Raw genomic sequence first — 17,656 nt, 5'->3', positions numbered from 1 at the left:
CAGTAATTGTTATTGGTCTAGTTTCCCAGACACTTACGGAATGGGCGAAAATGGTACGCCAAGACCTTAGGGGAAAAGATATTCCCCAGGAGACATCTGATTTGATGGAACAGATTATACAAGGGCTACAGTTTATCTGTGACGCAGCCTTGGACACTACTCCCTTATTAGGGCATGCACCACTGGGGGCAAGAGCACTTTTTTGCCACAGGCTGCTAAAGCTAAGTGACCTCACAACAAGCGAGGACCTTTCTTTACCGCCCATAAAGGGCGCCCGGCTGGTACTAGCGGGAAAGGCAAGACTCCTCCAGGAGGGTTCAAGAAGGGCTGGTCGGACAAGCAGAGGACCAACCCAGCCAAACCCGAAGCAAAGGAGTACACAGCCTGAAGGTGCGCCCCCACCCGGTTTCAGGGTGGGGGGAGGTTTTCACCGGTATTCAGGACATTAGATCGAGCTTCAACCACTACTACCGGTGCGATTCTTCCCTTCCAACATTTAAGTACTACAGGAAGCGGTAGTTACCGTTCCCTGAATAGATCTTTTCCTTTACCTTTTCCTAAGATTAGTCCCTATACCTCACAGGAATCGGATCTGGTTGACCAGATAGGCCAAGTAGCCTCTAGTCGGGTGACTTCGGTCCCTGAGGTTCAACCAGAAAAGATCACCCTTCCTGATAACAATCAGGTATCTGATAAATGTGTGGGAACAGAAAACGACCAGACTTTCTCGGATGGTCGGGGCCAGATACCTCTAGGGGCGCCTGGTTCAGATTCTATCAGCGCCAGTGGTCCTAGAAATTCTAGGCTGGCCTCCTCAAGCCGGCCTGGCCGACTTGGACATGCTAGTCGCAGACGTTCCGTGGGAACTTCGTCTCAGGGAGTGTCTGTGGTCTCAAGGACCAATTTACCATCATGCTTTACAGTCGCTGGGTTTAATGGCCTGGCCATTGAGACCCAAGTACTGAAGGACAGAGGTTTGTCTACTTCAGTCATTCCTACCCTTATTAAAGCAAGGAAAGCGACTTCCAGCAAGGTCTATTATCACACATGGAAGACTTATATTGCGTGGTGCGAATCTTTAGGATTTCCTCCACGTACCTATTCGGTGACTCGAATATTGGCCTTTTTGCAACAAGGGGTTGAGCAGAAGCTAGCCTTGAGCACCATCAAGGGTCAAGTTTCAGCATTAGCAATCTTCTTTCAGAAACCTTTAGCTACCAAGTCCTTGGTGCCGAATTTCATCCAGGGGGTGCGGCACCTGGCTCCTCCAGTCCGCGCGCCCTTACCGCCCTGGGATCTTAATTTGGTTTTGTCGGTTCTACAGAAACCTCCCTTTGAAAACATCAGGGAGATTCCCTTGCTTACTTTATCCCAGAAGGTGGCCTTCTTGGTGGCTATTACTTCTGCTCGCAGGGTGTCAGAACTGGCTGCATTATCATGCCAGTCCCCATACCTAGTGATTCATAGGAATAAGGTAGTACTTCATCCTAAGCCATCTTTTCTTCCTAAGGTGGTTTCAGATTTTCATCTGAATGAAGATATTGTACTACCTTCCTTGTGTCCTCAGCCCAAGCATCATCGGGAACATGCGTTGCATTCCTTAGATGTGGTTCGGGCAATCAGGGTATACCTGAAAGCTACGGAATCATTCCGTAAGACGGATTCACTTTTTGTGATCACGGATGGCCCCAGAAAGGGTTTGCCTGCATCTGCCGCGACCATTGCCAAATGGATTAGACAAACGGTGGTACAGGCTTATTCTATTAAGGGTCAGAGTCCTCCGTTCCCTGTTAGGGCGCACTCTACTCGAGCGCTCAGTACTTCCTGGGCCTTTCGCCATCAGGCGTCAGTGGTCCAGGTATGTAAGGCGGCCACCTGGTCGTCGGTACATACCTTTACAAAATTCTATAAAATTGATGTGACGGCATCGGCGGATGCCTCATTTGGCCGCAAGGTTTTGCAGGCCGCAATTTGAGGAGACCGGTGGTCTACCTCGAGGGTTTTTTTCTGTTTGAAAAAAAAAAAAAAAAATTTCTCTTTTTTGTTGAGTCTCATCATTAAGGATGAGCATTGTAAACTTCTAGTTGGCACCGGTTGGGCCTTCTAGATTGGGATTTGATTTCCATTTTCCCACCCCTCATTTGTGATACTGCTCTGGGACGTCCCGAAGGTGGTGTATCACCGAGGACTACGTCTGTCAATGAGCGCTAGAGAAAAATTGATTTTTGTAAAATCTTACCGTAAAATCCTTTTCTCTTAGCTCATTGACAGACGTAGTCCCCGCCCCTCTGTTTTTGAGTTGGGTTGGGTTAAAATCTCTAAAGACTGCTTTTTCACATAACTGATTTGCTGAGGCAGAGAGAGAGAGGATATACCCTCTGGGACTGCCCCTAGGGTGTGGCCAGAGCTTTTTAATTTCCTGTCTAGTCCTGCTCCTGTGGAGGCAACATAACCCGAAGGTGGTGTATCACCGAGGACTACGTCTGTCAATGAGCTAAGAGAAAAGGATTTTACGGTAAGATTTTACAAAAATCCATTTTTACATTGAATTCCAGTTGAATTTGAACTGTAAACATTTCTGAAATCAAAGAGGTGCGATTAGTTTCATTCCGAATAAATATTCAGACAAATTTTTCGGTTTTTGGAGATATCCGAATACCCGAATTACAGTATAAACGAAATTTACTGAATGCTCCGAATATCAAATTGAAATTCTAAATCAAATTTTACATCGAATTCCAGTTGCATTCGAACTGTAGACATATTTCTGAAATCAAAGACTGTGTGTGTTATTAGAGTGCCATTTTGAAATAACGCTGTTTTTGTTAAGCCAAAGGTGATTTAAATTGTAATCATTTGATGAAGATTTTTCTTTTGTTTATTCACTTTTCCACATTTGAATCGGAAAAAAAAACCTAAAGTTTTCGATTCGACCGATTTTTAAAATATATAGATTCAAACGCTTCAAATTGAAAAAATTGGTAAATTCGAGGAAAATTCTAAAAAGGCATAAAAATTTTTTGAATACGAATCAAATGAATTAACCAAATTTAATGAAACAAAATAAATATATTAACGAATCTAAAAGAAACAAAACATATTTTTTCCTCATGCAAAGCAAATGCGTTTTGGGGGCTCAATATTACCCTCGTCCGGGCTCAGCTGTCCCATGAGGCATTGCAAGACTCTGACAGCCACAAGCATGACTCCCAGAGGCAGAGGCATGATGGGACTTATAGTTCTGCAACAGCTGGAGGGCCACAGTTTGCATATTCCTGCTTTATTATATCATCTGATGCCCTGTATTCTCCCTATTTATTATCAGCATACGCCCTGATGAAGGAGTAATAAACCCCAAAACATGTTGGTTTCCTCTTGCAACCTTCTGTCCCGCACAATAAAGATTTCTGTTACTTACATTATATTTGTGCTGCTCTCGGTCTCTCCACATTCATTTGTCAGGACAGGAAGTGATGAGGGATCTCCCCAATGGGTACACAGACAGAGTAGGGAAGAGTTAGAACTTTTTTATTGCTGCCCATGCCTGGTGTGAAAGTCTCTGACCTGGTGTCACCGGGACAGGAAGTGAGAGAAAATCTCCACAATGTGGTCACAAACAGAAATATAAACCTAACAACAATATTTACTCTTATGTGGCTGGAATTAGGATTTGAATTACTAATGCAGATTTCTTTTTTTTTTGCTAGATCCTTCTGTCTATGTGACGATTCACTGTGAGGGTCAGAAGGTAAGATCGCAGACGGTGAAAGGACGGAACCCGGAGTTTGACTTGAAAGCCATATTTTACCGCAAACATGAGAAAAGGGCGATTGTTGTACAGGTAGGACGGCCATTCTCCCAGGTGCGGGAAAAGGCAGCAAAGGCTCTGCAAGAGAATCTGAACACTGACTCTCATATTTCAAAGATCTTTTTGAAGCTACTGAGATGCCAAGATGTAATAAAATGGGGTCCGGGTATGTAGGATGTATGAATAGAAGGCATGTGGTTAGCATTGTAGCAATTCGCCCAGTGACTGTGTGTATGTACATTTGTTCTATGCAAATAGGGCAAAAAAACAAATCTTATTAGGCTTTGTCCTGTGCTGGTAAAAACATTTTTTTCCCCATTATTAGTGTAAAGCTGAATTACAGGAATTCATCTCCTTTGTAAAAAAGAAATGAGGGCACACCATGAGTTAAAGGGGAAGTAAAGTCCGAATTTCTTAACCACTTAATCCCCGGAGGATTTGGCTGCTCAAAGACCAGGCCCTATTTTGCGATTCGGCACTGCGTGACTTTAACGGACAATTGCGTGGTCGTGCAACGCTATACCCAAACAAAATTGACGTCCTTTTTTTCCCACAAACAGAGCTTTCTTTTGGTGGTATTTGATCACCTGTGCGATTTTTATTTTTTGCGCTATAAACAAAAAAAGAGCGACAATTTTAAAAAAAAACAATATTTTTCACATTTTTTTTATATGAAATTCCCCCCCAAAAAAATGTAAAAATCAAAATTTTTTAGCATTTTAGGCAAATTTGTTTTCTGCTACATATTTTTGGTAAAAAAAATCGCAATAAGCTTATTTTGATTGGTTTGCGCAAAAGTTATTGCGTTTACTAACTGAGGGAAAGATTTATGTCATTTTTATTCTGCCCATTCACAGAAGCCTTTGTCTTATGCAGTGTTAATTTCGTCGACTAAAACCGACTAAAACGTTTTTGTCGACTAAGACAATTCAGATGACTAAAATACGACTAAAACTAAAATGGCATTTTAGTCTTAAGACAAAAATACGACTAAAACTAAAATGGCATTTTAGTCAAAAGACTATAACTAAAACTAAATCGAAATTTGCTGCCACAAATTAACACTGGTGCATGCTCAAAGCATAAGTAATAACATATTAGATTTTTCACTCCAGGACCAGCAGTAGTATATAATGAGTTTGTAAATTGTAGAGAAATGCTTAAATAATGCATTACAAATTACAATTGAACTAAGCCCATTCCATTATAGATGACTAAAATTAGTTTTAGTCGACTAAAATGTAGGGCGTTTTAGTCGACTAAAATATACTGGAGTTTTAGTCGACTAAATACGACTAAAACTAAAACACTTGCAGAAGACTAAAATAGGACTAAAACTAAAATGCCATTTTAGTCCTAAGACTAAGACTAAAACTAAATTGAAATTTGCTGCCAAAATTAACACTGGTCTTATGTGAACCCTTTCACAAAATAATAAATAGGCTTCTATGAATAGGCATTGGAAAGGGGGGGGGGGGGGGTGGATAGCTGCTCTGTGTGCCTTTATCTACTCTTACAGCTCTGAGTGTAATTCCTGGCAGAACAATAAATCTGTCAGATATAAATAATAGAGATAAGCCCAGGAGGTGTTATGCAATTCCGTGGACTTATTGTGTCTTAACTTTTTACAAAGTGGCTGAATTCCGCTTTAAAACTGTAAATACCACTTCTGCCCACTGGATAGCACAAAGTATCGTAGGAATTTGCTATGATACTTAGCACCATCCAGTGGCCAAATGCTATATTTTCTGTTTTTAAATCAATTAAAAACATTCCACTAGCACAGTAAATAGTCTAATAACATTTTTGTTGCCCCGTTCTAACAGAACGAATGTACATGCACTTTCGCCGGGCAAGGTGCTATGCAGATTTTTTATAAATACGCTCTTTTGTGTTGCTTAAGCAACATGCAGCCGGCATCCAGATGTCTGCAGGAAGAGTCCAATGGTAGCTGTGCTGACGTGTCATCGTATACAGCAATGGTATCATTTTTCAGAAAAGCTTCACATTTTATCAATAAAGGCTCTCCATTGGCCAGAGCTGGCCCTTGGAGTGCCCGCCGGCTGATCTGTGCTGTAATTTGGCACAGCACAAGTTGGTCAGTAGATCCTGGCCAATGATTTATGGCCAGGACCTGCTGATCGGCTTAGCGAATCACAGTACAGAGCCCTGTGTTTACTAACAACACAGGGCTCTGTACAGGAAGCAGTAGGGTGGCTGTTTTTATCTCCCTGCAAAGCAGGGGGAAAAAAATCAGCCACATCGATTAAAGTGATTGTAAAGTTTCATTCTTTTGTTTTTTCTATAAAAATAACAAACATGTTATACTTCCCTCCTCTGTGCAGTTGGTTTTACACAGAGCAGCCCAGATCCTCCTCTTCTCAGATCCCTCTTCTGTGCTCCTGGCCCCTCCCTCCTGTTGAGTGCCCTCACAGCAAGCAGATTGCTATGGGGGCACCCGAGCCAAGTCACAGCTCCCTGTGTCCATTCAGGCGCAGAGCTGCCGTTCGGCAACGCCCCCCTCTTCTGATTGGCTAAGTGACTTTGATTGACAGCAACAGGAGCCAATGGTGCCGCTGCTGTGCATCAGCCAATCAGGAGGGAGAGTCCAAGATAGCCGAGGGACTCGTGGACATCGCTGGATAGAGATGCGGCTCAGGTAAGTATTAGGGAGCCTGCTATACACATAGAAGGCTTTTTATCTTAGGCTCCATTCACACCTGAAGGTATTGTTTTCAGGCGTTTTTTGGGGCTTTTTTCAGGTGTTTTTTTGGGCTTTTTTCAGGCGTTTATCTGGGCTTTTTTCAGGCAATTTTTTTGCAGGTGTTTGGAGGCAGGCATTGATATCTAACAAAAACACCTGTAATCTGCCAAAAAAGAATCTCGTGTACTTTTTTGAGCTTCAGGCTCCATTCACACCTGAGCGTATTGTTTTCAGGCGTTTTTTTGGGGTTTTTTTGGGCATTTTTCAGGCGTTTTTTTCTGGCTTTTTTCAGGCGTTTTATTGGGCTTTTTTCATGTGTTTTTTCTGGCTTTTTTCGGGCGTTTTTCTTGTCTTTTTTCTGGTGTTTTTTGGGGCTTTTTACAGGCGTTTTTTTGGGCTTTTTTCCAGGCGTTTTTTCAGGCTTTTTTTTGCAGGTGTTTGGAGGCAGGCATTGACATCCAACAAAAATGCTTGTAATCTGCCAAAAAAGAAGCTCATGTACTTTTTTGAGCTTCAGGCCTTTTGCTTCAGGAGACAAAACGCTCAGATGTGAACAGGGGCCATTGAAGTGAATGGGATTTTGCTTGTTGGGCATTTTGAGACTTTAGAGATGAGCGTTTTATGAGCTGGAAAATTCTCAGGTGTGAATAGGGCTTCAGGCATTTTGCTTCAGGTGATAAAACACTCAGATGTGAACAGGGGCCATTGAAATGAATGGGATTTTGCATGTTGGGCGTTCTGAGACTTCAGAGATGAGCGTTTTACGAGCTGAAAAACGCTCAGGTGTGAACAGGGCCTAAATGCATAGAATGCATTGAGATAAAAAAAATCCTCTGCCTTTACAACTCCTTTAACACTGATCACTGTATTAGTGTCACTGGTTATGTTAGTGTCAGACAGTTCCCATCAGTTAGTATCAGATTGCTCTCCGCACTATCAAAGTCCCGCTATAAGTTGCTGATCATTACTAGTATAAAATAAATAAAAATTCCAGTGTGTGTGTATATTTTTATATATATATATATATATATATATATATACCATCATTTGTAGGCACTATGATTTTCACACAAATTAATATGCACTTTTTTCTTTTTACCAAAGACATGTAGCATTCTGGCCTCAATTTATGAAGAAATTTGATTATTTTTTATTTATGTTTTTTTCTGTTTATATCACAAAAATATTAAAACCACTGATCAAATACCAGCAAAAGAAATCTCTGTTTGGGTGAAAAAAATGATATAAATTTAGTTTGGGTACAGGGTTGCATGACCGTGCAATTACCAGTTAAAGCAGCACAGTGCTGAATAGCAAATAATGGCCTGGTCATGAAGGGAGGGGTAAAGTGGATAAGTAAATATTGTAAAAGTCTGCTGACCCTCTGACATCAACTTTCTGACCTGAGACCCAAATGCAGATAATTCCTATTGACTTTCCTGGTCTGCACTCGTGTTCCTTGTCAGTGACTCAGAAAGTATTGAGGCCAGTGGTCAGCATGACAGCCAGGCAATCAGCATTTTCAGCAGTGGAGCCTTCATAGATCTTCAAACTATGGCCCTCCATCTGTTCAGGAACTACAATTCCCATCATGCCTAGTCATGTCTGTGAATGTCAGAGTTTTACAATGCCTCATGGGACGTGACGTCAACAGCTGGAGGTCCATAGTTTGAGGATCCCTGTTTTATGAGATGAGTTTTGCTTTGGACTTTGAAGACGGGTAGTGAGTTGTGTCTTGTGTTGCAGGTATGGCAGTCTCGATGGGCGAGGGACATCTTATTGGGCAGTGTGTCCGTCCCGTGCCCTGTCGGAGATTCGGACCAGATCTCGGTGCTGAGACTACAGAGGAAAGACACGGCGTCGGCTGGATACATCATGGTGGAAAAATCGAGCAGCTCAGACCTGACTGCACTGTGACTTCTTCCTGCCTGCAGTCTGTTGGTTTCATATGTGGTTGTCACCTCCTCCTCCTCTCTCTATACATCTCCCCCTCTTTCCTGTCCCACATCACCTCCACTCCGCACATTCTGCAGACTTCACAGAAGCTTCACCATGGGGAGGATGCTGGTGATTGTCACTCTTCTTCTCGGAGGAGTTTGTCCAGGTATGGACCATGTGATGGGTGGTGTGGGCAGCAAGGGGAACAATGGCCTACATGTGCCTATAATGACGTTTCTAAAACTGTATCTAAAAACAGAAAAAAACCTTTTGATTTGTTTATAGTGGATTGGAAACTCGAACAGTTTTTTTTACTGTTTGTGCCCCTGCTGGGAAGATTAACCTTCTCTATTGGTCACCAGGAGGAGGAATCCAATATTTGTTTGGTTGATAACTGTCTAAGGCTGGCCATACACTATACAATTTTCTTGTTCAACTTTCCTTTAGATTTACCAAAACCATATAATATAAGGTCAAACCTAAACACTTTCAATTTGTATGCAATCAGACAAGCCCTTGCACTACATAGTTGAAGGTAAATCTAAAGGAAATTGAATAAGAAAATTGTATAGTGTATGGCCAGCCTAAGACCTTGGACCCAACCTGACACTTAAGGGCCACATGCAACCCTTTAGCACTTATTGTGTGGCCCTCAGATCCCCTGCAGAGAAGACGCTCGGTAAGTGCCGAAGGGCTGCATGTGGCTGCACAAAATCACAAATCTCTGAAGGAAAAGTATTCTTATGACCACCTTCTAGTGGATAAATCTTGTTTTATTTCTATTGCACTGTTTTACTTTTTTCTGTTCAATCAGTTTTTATTTTCTTCTTCTTTGCATCTGATCTGCTATAATGGATCTTCCTGAAACAAATGTCAGTACGTCATTTTTTAAGGGAGCTGCTGTAAAGGGGGTGTAATAGCTGTGATCTTTAGCAGTCTCCTATAACGTATCTCCAGTCAATGACTCCTGAAGTTTGTAGTCTTTGACCATGTCCTGTAGTATATCTGCTGTCTCTGACCGTCTTATCTATCATGTCTGCAGTCTCTGACCATCTTCTGTAGCATATCTGCAGTCTCTGACTATCTCTTGTAGCATGTTTGCAGTCTCTGACCATCTCCCGTAGTATATCTACAGTCTTTGACCATCTCCTGTAGTATATCTACAGTCTTTGACCATCTCCCGTAGCATGTCTACAGTCTTTGACCATCTCCCGTAGCATGTCTACAGTCTTTGACCATCTCCCGTAGCATGTCTACAGTCTTTGACCATCTCCCGTAGCATGTCTACAGTCTTTGACCATCTCCCGTAGCATGTCTACATTCTTTGACCATCTCCCGTAGCATGTCTACAGTCTTTGACCATCTCCCATAGCATGTCTGCAATCCCTGACCATCTCCCGTAGTATCTCTACAGTCTTTGACCATCTCCTGTAGCATGTCTACAGTCCCTGACCATCTCCCGTAGCATGTCTACAGTCTTTGACCATCTCCCGTAGCATGTCTACAGTCTTTGACCATCTCCTGTAGCATGTCTACAGTCTTTGACCATCTCCCGTAGCATGTCTGCAGTCCCTGACCATCTCCCGCAGTATGTCTACAGTCTTTGACCATCTCCAATAGCATGTCTACAGTCTTTGACCATCTCCCGTAGCATGTCTACAGTCTTTGACCATCTCCCGTAGCATGTCTACAGTCTTTGACCATCTCCCGTAGCATGTCTACATTCTTTGACCATCTCCCATAGCATGTGTACAGTCTTTGACCATCTCCCGTAGCATGTCTACATTCTTTGACCATCTCCCGTAGCATGTCTACAGTCTTTGACCATCTCCCATAGCATGTCTGCAGTCCCTGACCATTTCCCGTAGTGTGTCTACAGTCTTTGACCATCTCTTGTAGCATGTCTACAGTCCCTGACCATCTCCCGTAGCATGCCTACAGTCTTTGACCATCTCCCATAGCATGTCTAAAGTCTTTGACCATCTCCCGTAGCATGTCTACAGTCTTTGACCATCTCCCGGAGCATGTCTGCAGTCCCTGACCATCTCCCGTAGTATGTCTACAGTCTTTGACCATCTCCCGTAGCATGTCTACAGTCTTTGACCATCTCCCGTAGTATGTCTACAGTCTTTGACCATCTCCTGTAGCATGTCTGCAGTCCCTGACCATCTACTATATAATGTCTACAGTTTCTGACCACATCTTGTATCCTGTTTACAGTCTCTGTCCATCTCTGGTAGCATGCCTGTAGTCTCTGACCATCTTCTGTTACATGTCTAGAGTTTCTGACCATCTCCTGGTGCATGTTTACAGTCTCTGACCATGTCTTATAGCATAATGGTCATCTCCTGTAGCATATCTGTTGTCTCTGACCATCTCCTGTAGCATGTCTGTTGTCTCTGACCATCTCCTGTAGCATGTCTGCAGTCTCTGACTTCTCCCGTAGTATGCCTACAGTCTTTCACCATCTCCCATAGTATATCTGCTGTCTTTGACCATCTCCCATAGTATGTTTACAGTCTTTGACCATCTCCTGTAGCATGTCTGTAGTCCCTGACCATCTACTATATCATGTCTACAGTTTCTGACCACATCTTGTATCCTGTTTACAGTGTCTCACCATCTCTGATAGCATGCCTGTAGTCTCTCACCATCTTCTGTTACATGTCTGCAGTTTCTGACCATCTCCCGTTGCATGTTTACAGTCTCTGACCATCTCTTGTAGCATGCTCAGAGTCAATTACCGTCTTCTGATGCATGTATGCAGTCTACGATCATCTCCTGTAGCACGCCTGTAGTCTCTGATCATCTTCTCTAGCATGTCTGCAGTCTCTAGCAGTTTTCTGTAACATCACACCAGCACTAAATATTATGTGCAGACCTTTGGTGATGTCAAGGGCCACCCTTGAGGTCTCCTGTATCTATTCATGGAGTATTTCCCCTTGTTTTGGGAAATTTCCTCTCACTCCTTTGGCACTGGAAGGACATCTTTCCAGTGGGGATACAGACAGCCTTACTAAAAAGCTGAACATGACCTGGAATAGGTTACCTAAGGTATCCCTTGACATTGCACCATTGGTGAGTACTGATACTAATTGTATGTAAAAATGTTAATAAGTAAGTGATAATACTTCTGGATATGGGTTGTGTGGGTGGGGTATTGTCTGTTACATCCTGAACAGTTATAATGGGGTTAGTAATTGAAGCAAAAGTCCCTTTTGATGTCCATCTTCCATGGATGAGACCCAGTGGTCTAGAACTGACCAGCCCACCTTTGTAAGGTCAGATGTCCTCCTATTATTTCTTACTTGTAGGTCTTGCCCAGTAAAATATATTCAGCTAAATCATCCCACAAACTGTTTTATAGATGTTTACAAATCAATAAAAAGCATTTTTGTGTGTCGTCATGCATTGCAGTGCCATTTATTTTAAATGGTACCCCAGCACTTCATTACAGTAGCGGGCATTGAACCCACACTGCAGCGTACCACAACTCGTGCCGCGTTAGGTAAAAGGGATCTTGTTTATGGCTTAATGTTTTAAAATGCATTGTGTTAACACATACATTTATACATTTTTAAACGGTTATTTTTATCTTTTTATATTGTTTGATAAGTTTTATTTTTACAAACAAACATTTAATACAAAATGCTCCCTAGATACTGATGTCACAAAGCGTTATGGGTTTATCAGTTACTGGCCCTTTCAGAAAGAAAGGGCTGTTCAAGGATGTATAAAGCATGGAAATAGAGGAGGGAGGGGGATGTGCAGCTGTATGTGCAATTCGGACCTCAGCCACTAAGCTTTAAGAAACTGGATTTTCCGCAGTGCAGCTGAGATTAGCCTGGTAAACATATGAAATGGATCCTAGAGCTCCACTTGCTGGATAGAAGTAATTTAATATGGAATATCATATGCAATATATCATGCAAAAAAAGAAAACCTATTTATAAATTATTATATTTTTGTAGTCCTGAACATAACTAAATAAAGAAAATATATTTTATAAACACTAGTTATTTTCTTTTAATGTTTCATTTTCATTTTGTGTTTTACAATTTGGTATGTAAAATTACGATATTCTTTGCCAAGCTGCCAAGGAAAAGTAGAGATTTACATAGACAACTGCCTGTATTTCTGCATTTAATGATTCTCTTGCAGTGTCAGCACATGTTCCTTTAGCACCCAAGGCAAAAAGTGCGCACTTCCCCCATGAGCTGTAAGCTACTTTAGCCGTATAGGGTAAAAGGTCCTGCCGTTTTTGCACCCTTCTCCTTCTGAAACATCCAAGGCATCCACTTCTGCCTCCCCCTCGGTGTCCACTTCTGCCACCCCTTTGTGTCCACATCTACCTCCCTCTTGTTTTCCCACTTCTTACCCCCCGCGTGTCCACTTCTGCCTTCCCCTTCATGTTCACTTCTAGTTCCTTCTCAGTGCCCACTTCTGTGTGTGTGTCCTGCTTCTGCTTTTCCCCCTCGGTGTCCTGCTTCTGCTTTTCCCCCTCGGAGTCCGCTTCTGCCTTTCCCTCTCGGTGTCCTGCTTCTGCCTTTCCCCCTTGGTGTCCTGCTTCTGCCTTTCCCCCTTGGTGTCCTGCTTCTGCCTTTCCCTCTCGGTGTCCTGTTTCTGCCTTTCCCCCTCGGTGTCCTGCTTCTGCCTTTCCCCCACGGTGTCCTGTTTCTGCCTTTCCCCCACGGTGTCCTGTTTCTGCCTTTCCCCCTCGGTGTCCTGTTTCTGCCTTTCCCCCTCGGTGTCCTGCTTCTGCCTTTCCCCCACGGTGTCCTGCTTCTGCCTTTTCCCCTCAGGTTTCCGCTTCTGCCTTTTCCCCCTCGGTTTCAGCTTCTGCCTTTCCCCCTCGGTGTCTTCTTCTGCCTCCCCTCATTGTCCTCTTCTGCCTTTCCCCCTTGGTGTCCTCTTCTGCATCTCTTTGCCTGGCCCTTTTCTTTTGACATACGGTAGTAGTGAAAAGTGGACTGCTTTGCCCAAATGTGGATTAAATTAGGCCCATCCATGGCAGACAAATGCTTACCAAACATTGCTTATTTACTCAAGTTGATCCACTTAGTAAACCAGTCAATGTGTTTTGTGTACCCCTTAGCTACTGCCTTTCGTTATTGCAGATCACCCAACCGGTCCTCTCTCATTCCCTTCTTTAATGTAGTCCCACTGCTCATATTCCATAACTCCTGGACATTGAGTTAATGGGTCACTAGGAATTTGGCCAGGAAAAATAAAGATCTTGCTTGGTGATGCTAGGTCTACCTAAAGAGACTCTGCTTTTTCACTTTGTTCTTTTAAAGCAATTTCTGTACAATCGTCTTTAAATGTTATAATAACTATGCAGTGTATGGTACTACCCATTCCATTTATATCCAGCTTGTATCCAATCAGGCCCTCACACTGCATAGATTTGGTAAATCTTAAGGAAACTGTACAATCAGATTGTAATCTGTGTGGCCAGCATTACAGGGCTATGTTCTCTGGTAGAGCCCTGAAAACGATTCTACTGATTAGCAGAGTGCTGACATATTCCACATTGTTTTACCAATAACTGTGAATGCTTCATATTTGTCTCTGCCCCAAGGAGCTTACAATCGAACGTCCTACCTCTGCTCTACACAATACACACACTAGGGTAAGTTTAGGTGAAAGCTGATCTATTTACCAGTTTGTTCCTGGAGTGTGGCTGGAAGCCAAGGTACCCACAGAAATCCCACATTGGGAACATGTACAATGTCTCTGGTGAGAGTCAAAGCCTTAAAGTGTTACTAAGCTCACAACAGTAAAATCAGTCTGTATATGCAGTAAAGCATGCGTGTTATACTCACTGTGGAACATAACGGGTTTATCCTCCACATTGTGTTAAAAAGCAGTTTGACCCTGTCTTCTCTGATCCTCCCCTTCTTCCACTCTCCCCAAACCATCTCCTGATAGAACAGAGACTTGGGGGCAAGCTGCACATGCTCAGTTTGTTGTGTTTTGCTAGAGAGTTTTTGTTTTCTTGGGAAAGTGCATGTGATCAACACAGGGCCAATTAGCACTGTCCAGACAGAGGGTCAGGGGGTCCTGCAGTCTCATAGGACAGTCAAGGGAGAATGAAAACTCCTCCTACACTAACACATGGGATGTTTGGCATTGCACTAGTGTGAACCGTCACTTAGGGCGCCAGCCAGTGACCTTGTCTAGGCCGAGATGATGTCGCCCACCTGTATGCTGAAGGCACAAGGGAGCCTTTCTTCAATCTTCTCTCCCCCACTGATCAGGCTTTACTTTTAACCACTTCAGCTCCAGAAAGTTTATCCCCCTTCATGACCAGGCCATTTTTTTCGATACGGCACTGCGGTACATTAACGGACAATTGCGCAGTCGTTCGAATGCTGTACACAAATAAAATTGATGTCCTTTTTTTCCACAAATAGCGATTTCTTTTGGTGGTATTTGCTCACCTCTGCACTTTTTTATTTTTTTGCGGTATAAACAAAAACGATCGACAATTTTGAAAAAAAAAATATATATATTTTTTATTTTCTGCTTTAAAAGATATCCCATAAAAAGTAAAAATAAAATTCATAAATTTAGGCGATTATGTATTCTCCTACATATTTTTTGTTAAAGAAATCTCTATAAATTTAAATTGATTGGCTTGCACAAAAGTTATACCGTCTACAAACTATTATGGGATATATACTGTAAATTTTTATTTATTTATTTTTATACTAGTAATGGTGGCGATTAGCACCTTATAGTGGGACTGTGATATTGCGGCAGACAGTCTGACACTAACTGACCCTTTTGACACTTTTTGGGGGCCAATGACACTAATCCAGTGATCAATGCTAAAAATATGCACTGTCACTGTACTGATGACACTGACTGGGAAGGGGTTAACATCAGGGGCGATCAACTGTGAGCCTAGCTAGTTATTTTGTGTACACAGTGTGGTGCTTTTACTAGGAGAAGGCATAGATACGTGTCCCTGGACCCAGGATCCATGCCTTCTATAAAGACAGAATGGCAGTTTGTCTTGTTTACATAGTCAGACTGACGTTCAGCATGTGTAGCGAACGATCAGTGGTGTCGGCGGACATCGATTCTGCGGGACCCACTGATCAGAATCACAGCGGTAGCGTGACGCCGGTGGCGCGCACTCGTACTCGCTACCTGGAAGTGCGGGATCATGTATATACCAGATCCTGCAAGATGCAGCCGCCCTGTAGCAGTAAAACTGCTATAGGGTGGTCAGCAAGTGCTTAAAAAAAGTTTCAAGGTGAGAAGATGCATCTACAGTATGTCAGGCCTTTGTGAAAATAGTCAAAAACTACACAATTTACATGTTTGTGTCATTTCTGAGCAATCAGCTCAGAGCAGGAAGTAGATGGTGACCCTGGATGATACCTGAATAACTATGGCTCTGTCCTGAAAAGCATATGAAGGCTGTGGTAGGGGGAGTATTGTGATCTCTGTAAGAGGGTAATAAATACCTAGAAGTGTTGCACTGACACATTACTTAGCATGAGAAAAAATATCTAATGCTGGGTCCACTTTATAATAATTCTGTTATATATGCAGTGAGATCAGCGTTACTGTCAGTGGCAGAATGTTGGGGAAAACATTTATTTCCTCTGTGAAGTTTCTGAGAAATTGAAAGTGTTTGTGGTTATCACACTTTCTTTTCATGAACAATAAAAACAATAATTTATAGCAGCTGATGAGTTTGAGTAGATAAGAGCAAATCATTAAAAACAGCAACTTGCCCAATATATTGGTATTAATCCATTCACAGGGTCCAGATCTGACTTTTTGTGTCCTTTTTATTTAAAGAAGAAAAAAAAATATCAACTTGGTACACCAGTAATAGAGGTGAGGGTCACATATACACTGAGAACACAGGAGATGGTCACCTATACACCAGGAATAGAGGTGAGGGTCACCTATACACCGAGAACACAGGAGATGGTCACCTATACACCAGGAATAGAGGTGAGGGTCACCTATACACTGAGAACACAGGAGATGGTCACCTATACACCAGGAATAGAGGTGATGGTCACCTATACACTGAGAACACAGGAGATGGTCACCTATACACCAGGAATAGAGTGAGGGTCACCTATACACTGAGAACACAGGAGATTGTCAACTATACACCAGGGATAGAGGTGAGGGTCACCTATACACCAGGAATAGAGGTGATGGTCACCTATACACTGAGAACACAGGAGATGGTCACCTATACACCAGGAATAGAGCGAGGGTCACCTATACACTGAGAACACAGGAGATGGTCACCTATACACCAGGAATAGAGGGGAGGGTCACCTATACACTGAGAACACAGGAGATGGTCACCTATACACCAGGAATAGAGGTGAGGGTCACCTATACACCGAGAACACAGGAGATGGTCACCTATACACCAGGAATAGAGGTGAGGGTCACCTATACACTGAGAACACAGGAGATGGTCACCTATACACCAGGAATAGGGGTGATGGTCACCTATACACTGAGAACACAGGAGATGGTCACCTATACACCAGGAATAGAGTGAGGGTCACCTATACACTGAGAACACAGGAGATTGTCAACTATACACCAGGGATAGAGGTGAGGGTCACCTATACACCAGGAATAGAGGTGATGGTCACCTATACACTGAGAACACAGGAGATGGTCACCTATACACCAGGAATAGAGCGAGGGTCACCTATACACTGAGAACACAGGAGATGGTCACCTATACACCAGGAATAGAGGGGAGGGTCACCTATACACTGAGAACACAGGAGATGGTCACCTATACACCAGGAATAGAGGTGATGGTCACCTATACACTGGGAACACAGGAGATGGTCACCTATAAACCAGGAATAGAGCGAGGGTCACCTATACACTGAGAACACAGGAGATGGTCACCTATACACCAGGAATAGAGGTGAGGGTCATCTATACACTGAGAACACAGGAGATGGTCACCTATACACCAGGAAAAGAGGTGAGGGTCACCTATACACTGAGAACACAGGAGATGGTCACCTATACATCAGGAATAGAGGTGAGGGTCACCTATACACTGAGAACACAGGAGATTGTCACCTATACACCAGGAATAGAGGTGAGGGTCACCTATACACTGGGAACACAGGAGATGGTCACCTGTTCACCAGGAATAGAGGTGAGGGTCACCTATACACTGAGAACACAGGAGA

At 42.9% G+C, this 17,656-nt stretch overlaps 2 protein-coding genes across 3 annotated transcripts in view; both read left to right on the top strand.

The window, feature by feature from the left end:
* The window catches only part of LOC309551989 (calpain-5-like), a 53,728-nt gene extending 45,292 nt beyond the window's left edge, over positions 1–8,436 (top strand). Inside the window, exons 11-12 of the mRNA XM_082252733.1 lie at positions 3,708–3,841; positions 8,259–8,436. Of these exons, the coding sequence (XP_082108859.1) occupies positions 3,708–3,841; positions 8,259–8,429 (305 nt within the window). The 3' untranslated portion in view covers positions 8,430–8,436. The remainder of the gene's footprint in view (positions 1–3,707; positions 3,842–8,258) is intronic.
* Positions 8,437–8,458: 22 nt separating this feature from the next.
* The window catches only part of LOC309551990 (uncharacterized protein), a 53,349-nt gene continuing 44,151 nt past the window's right edge, over positions 8,459–17,656 (top strand). For both annotated transcript variants that reach the window (XM_082252735.1, XM_082252734.1), the window contains exon 1: positions 8,459–8,616. In XM_082252735.1, coding sequence (XP_082108861.1) covers positions 8,565–8,616 — 52 coding nt within the window. In that variant the 5' untranslated portion in view covers positions 8,459–8,564. The remainder of the gene's footprint in view (positions 8,617–17,656) is intronic.

Source organism: Pelophylax lessonae, assembly GCF_965119305.1.
Source record: "Pelophylax lessonae genome assembly, chromosome: 4".
Lineage (NCBI taxonomy): Eukaryota > Metazoa > Chordata > Amphibia > Anura > Ranidae > Pelophylax > Pelophylax lessonae.
The sequence above is the reverse complement of the archived record's forward strand: the minus strand, read 5'-3'. Positions and strand labels throughout refer to the sequence as shown.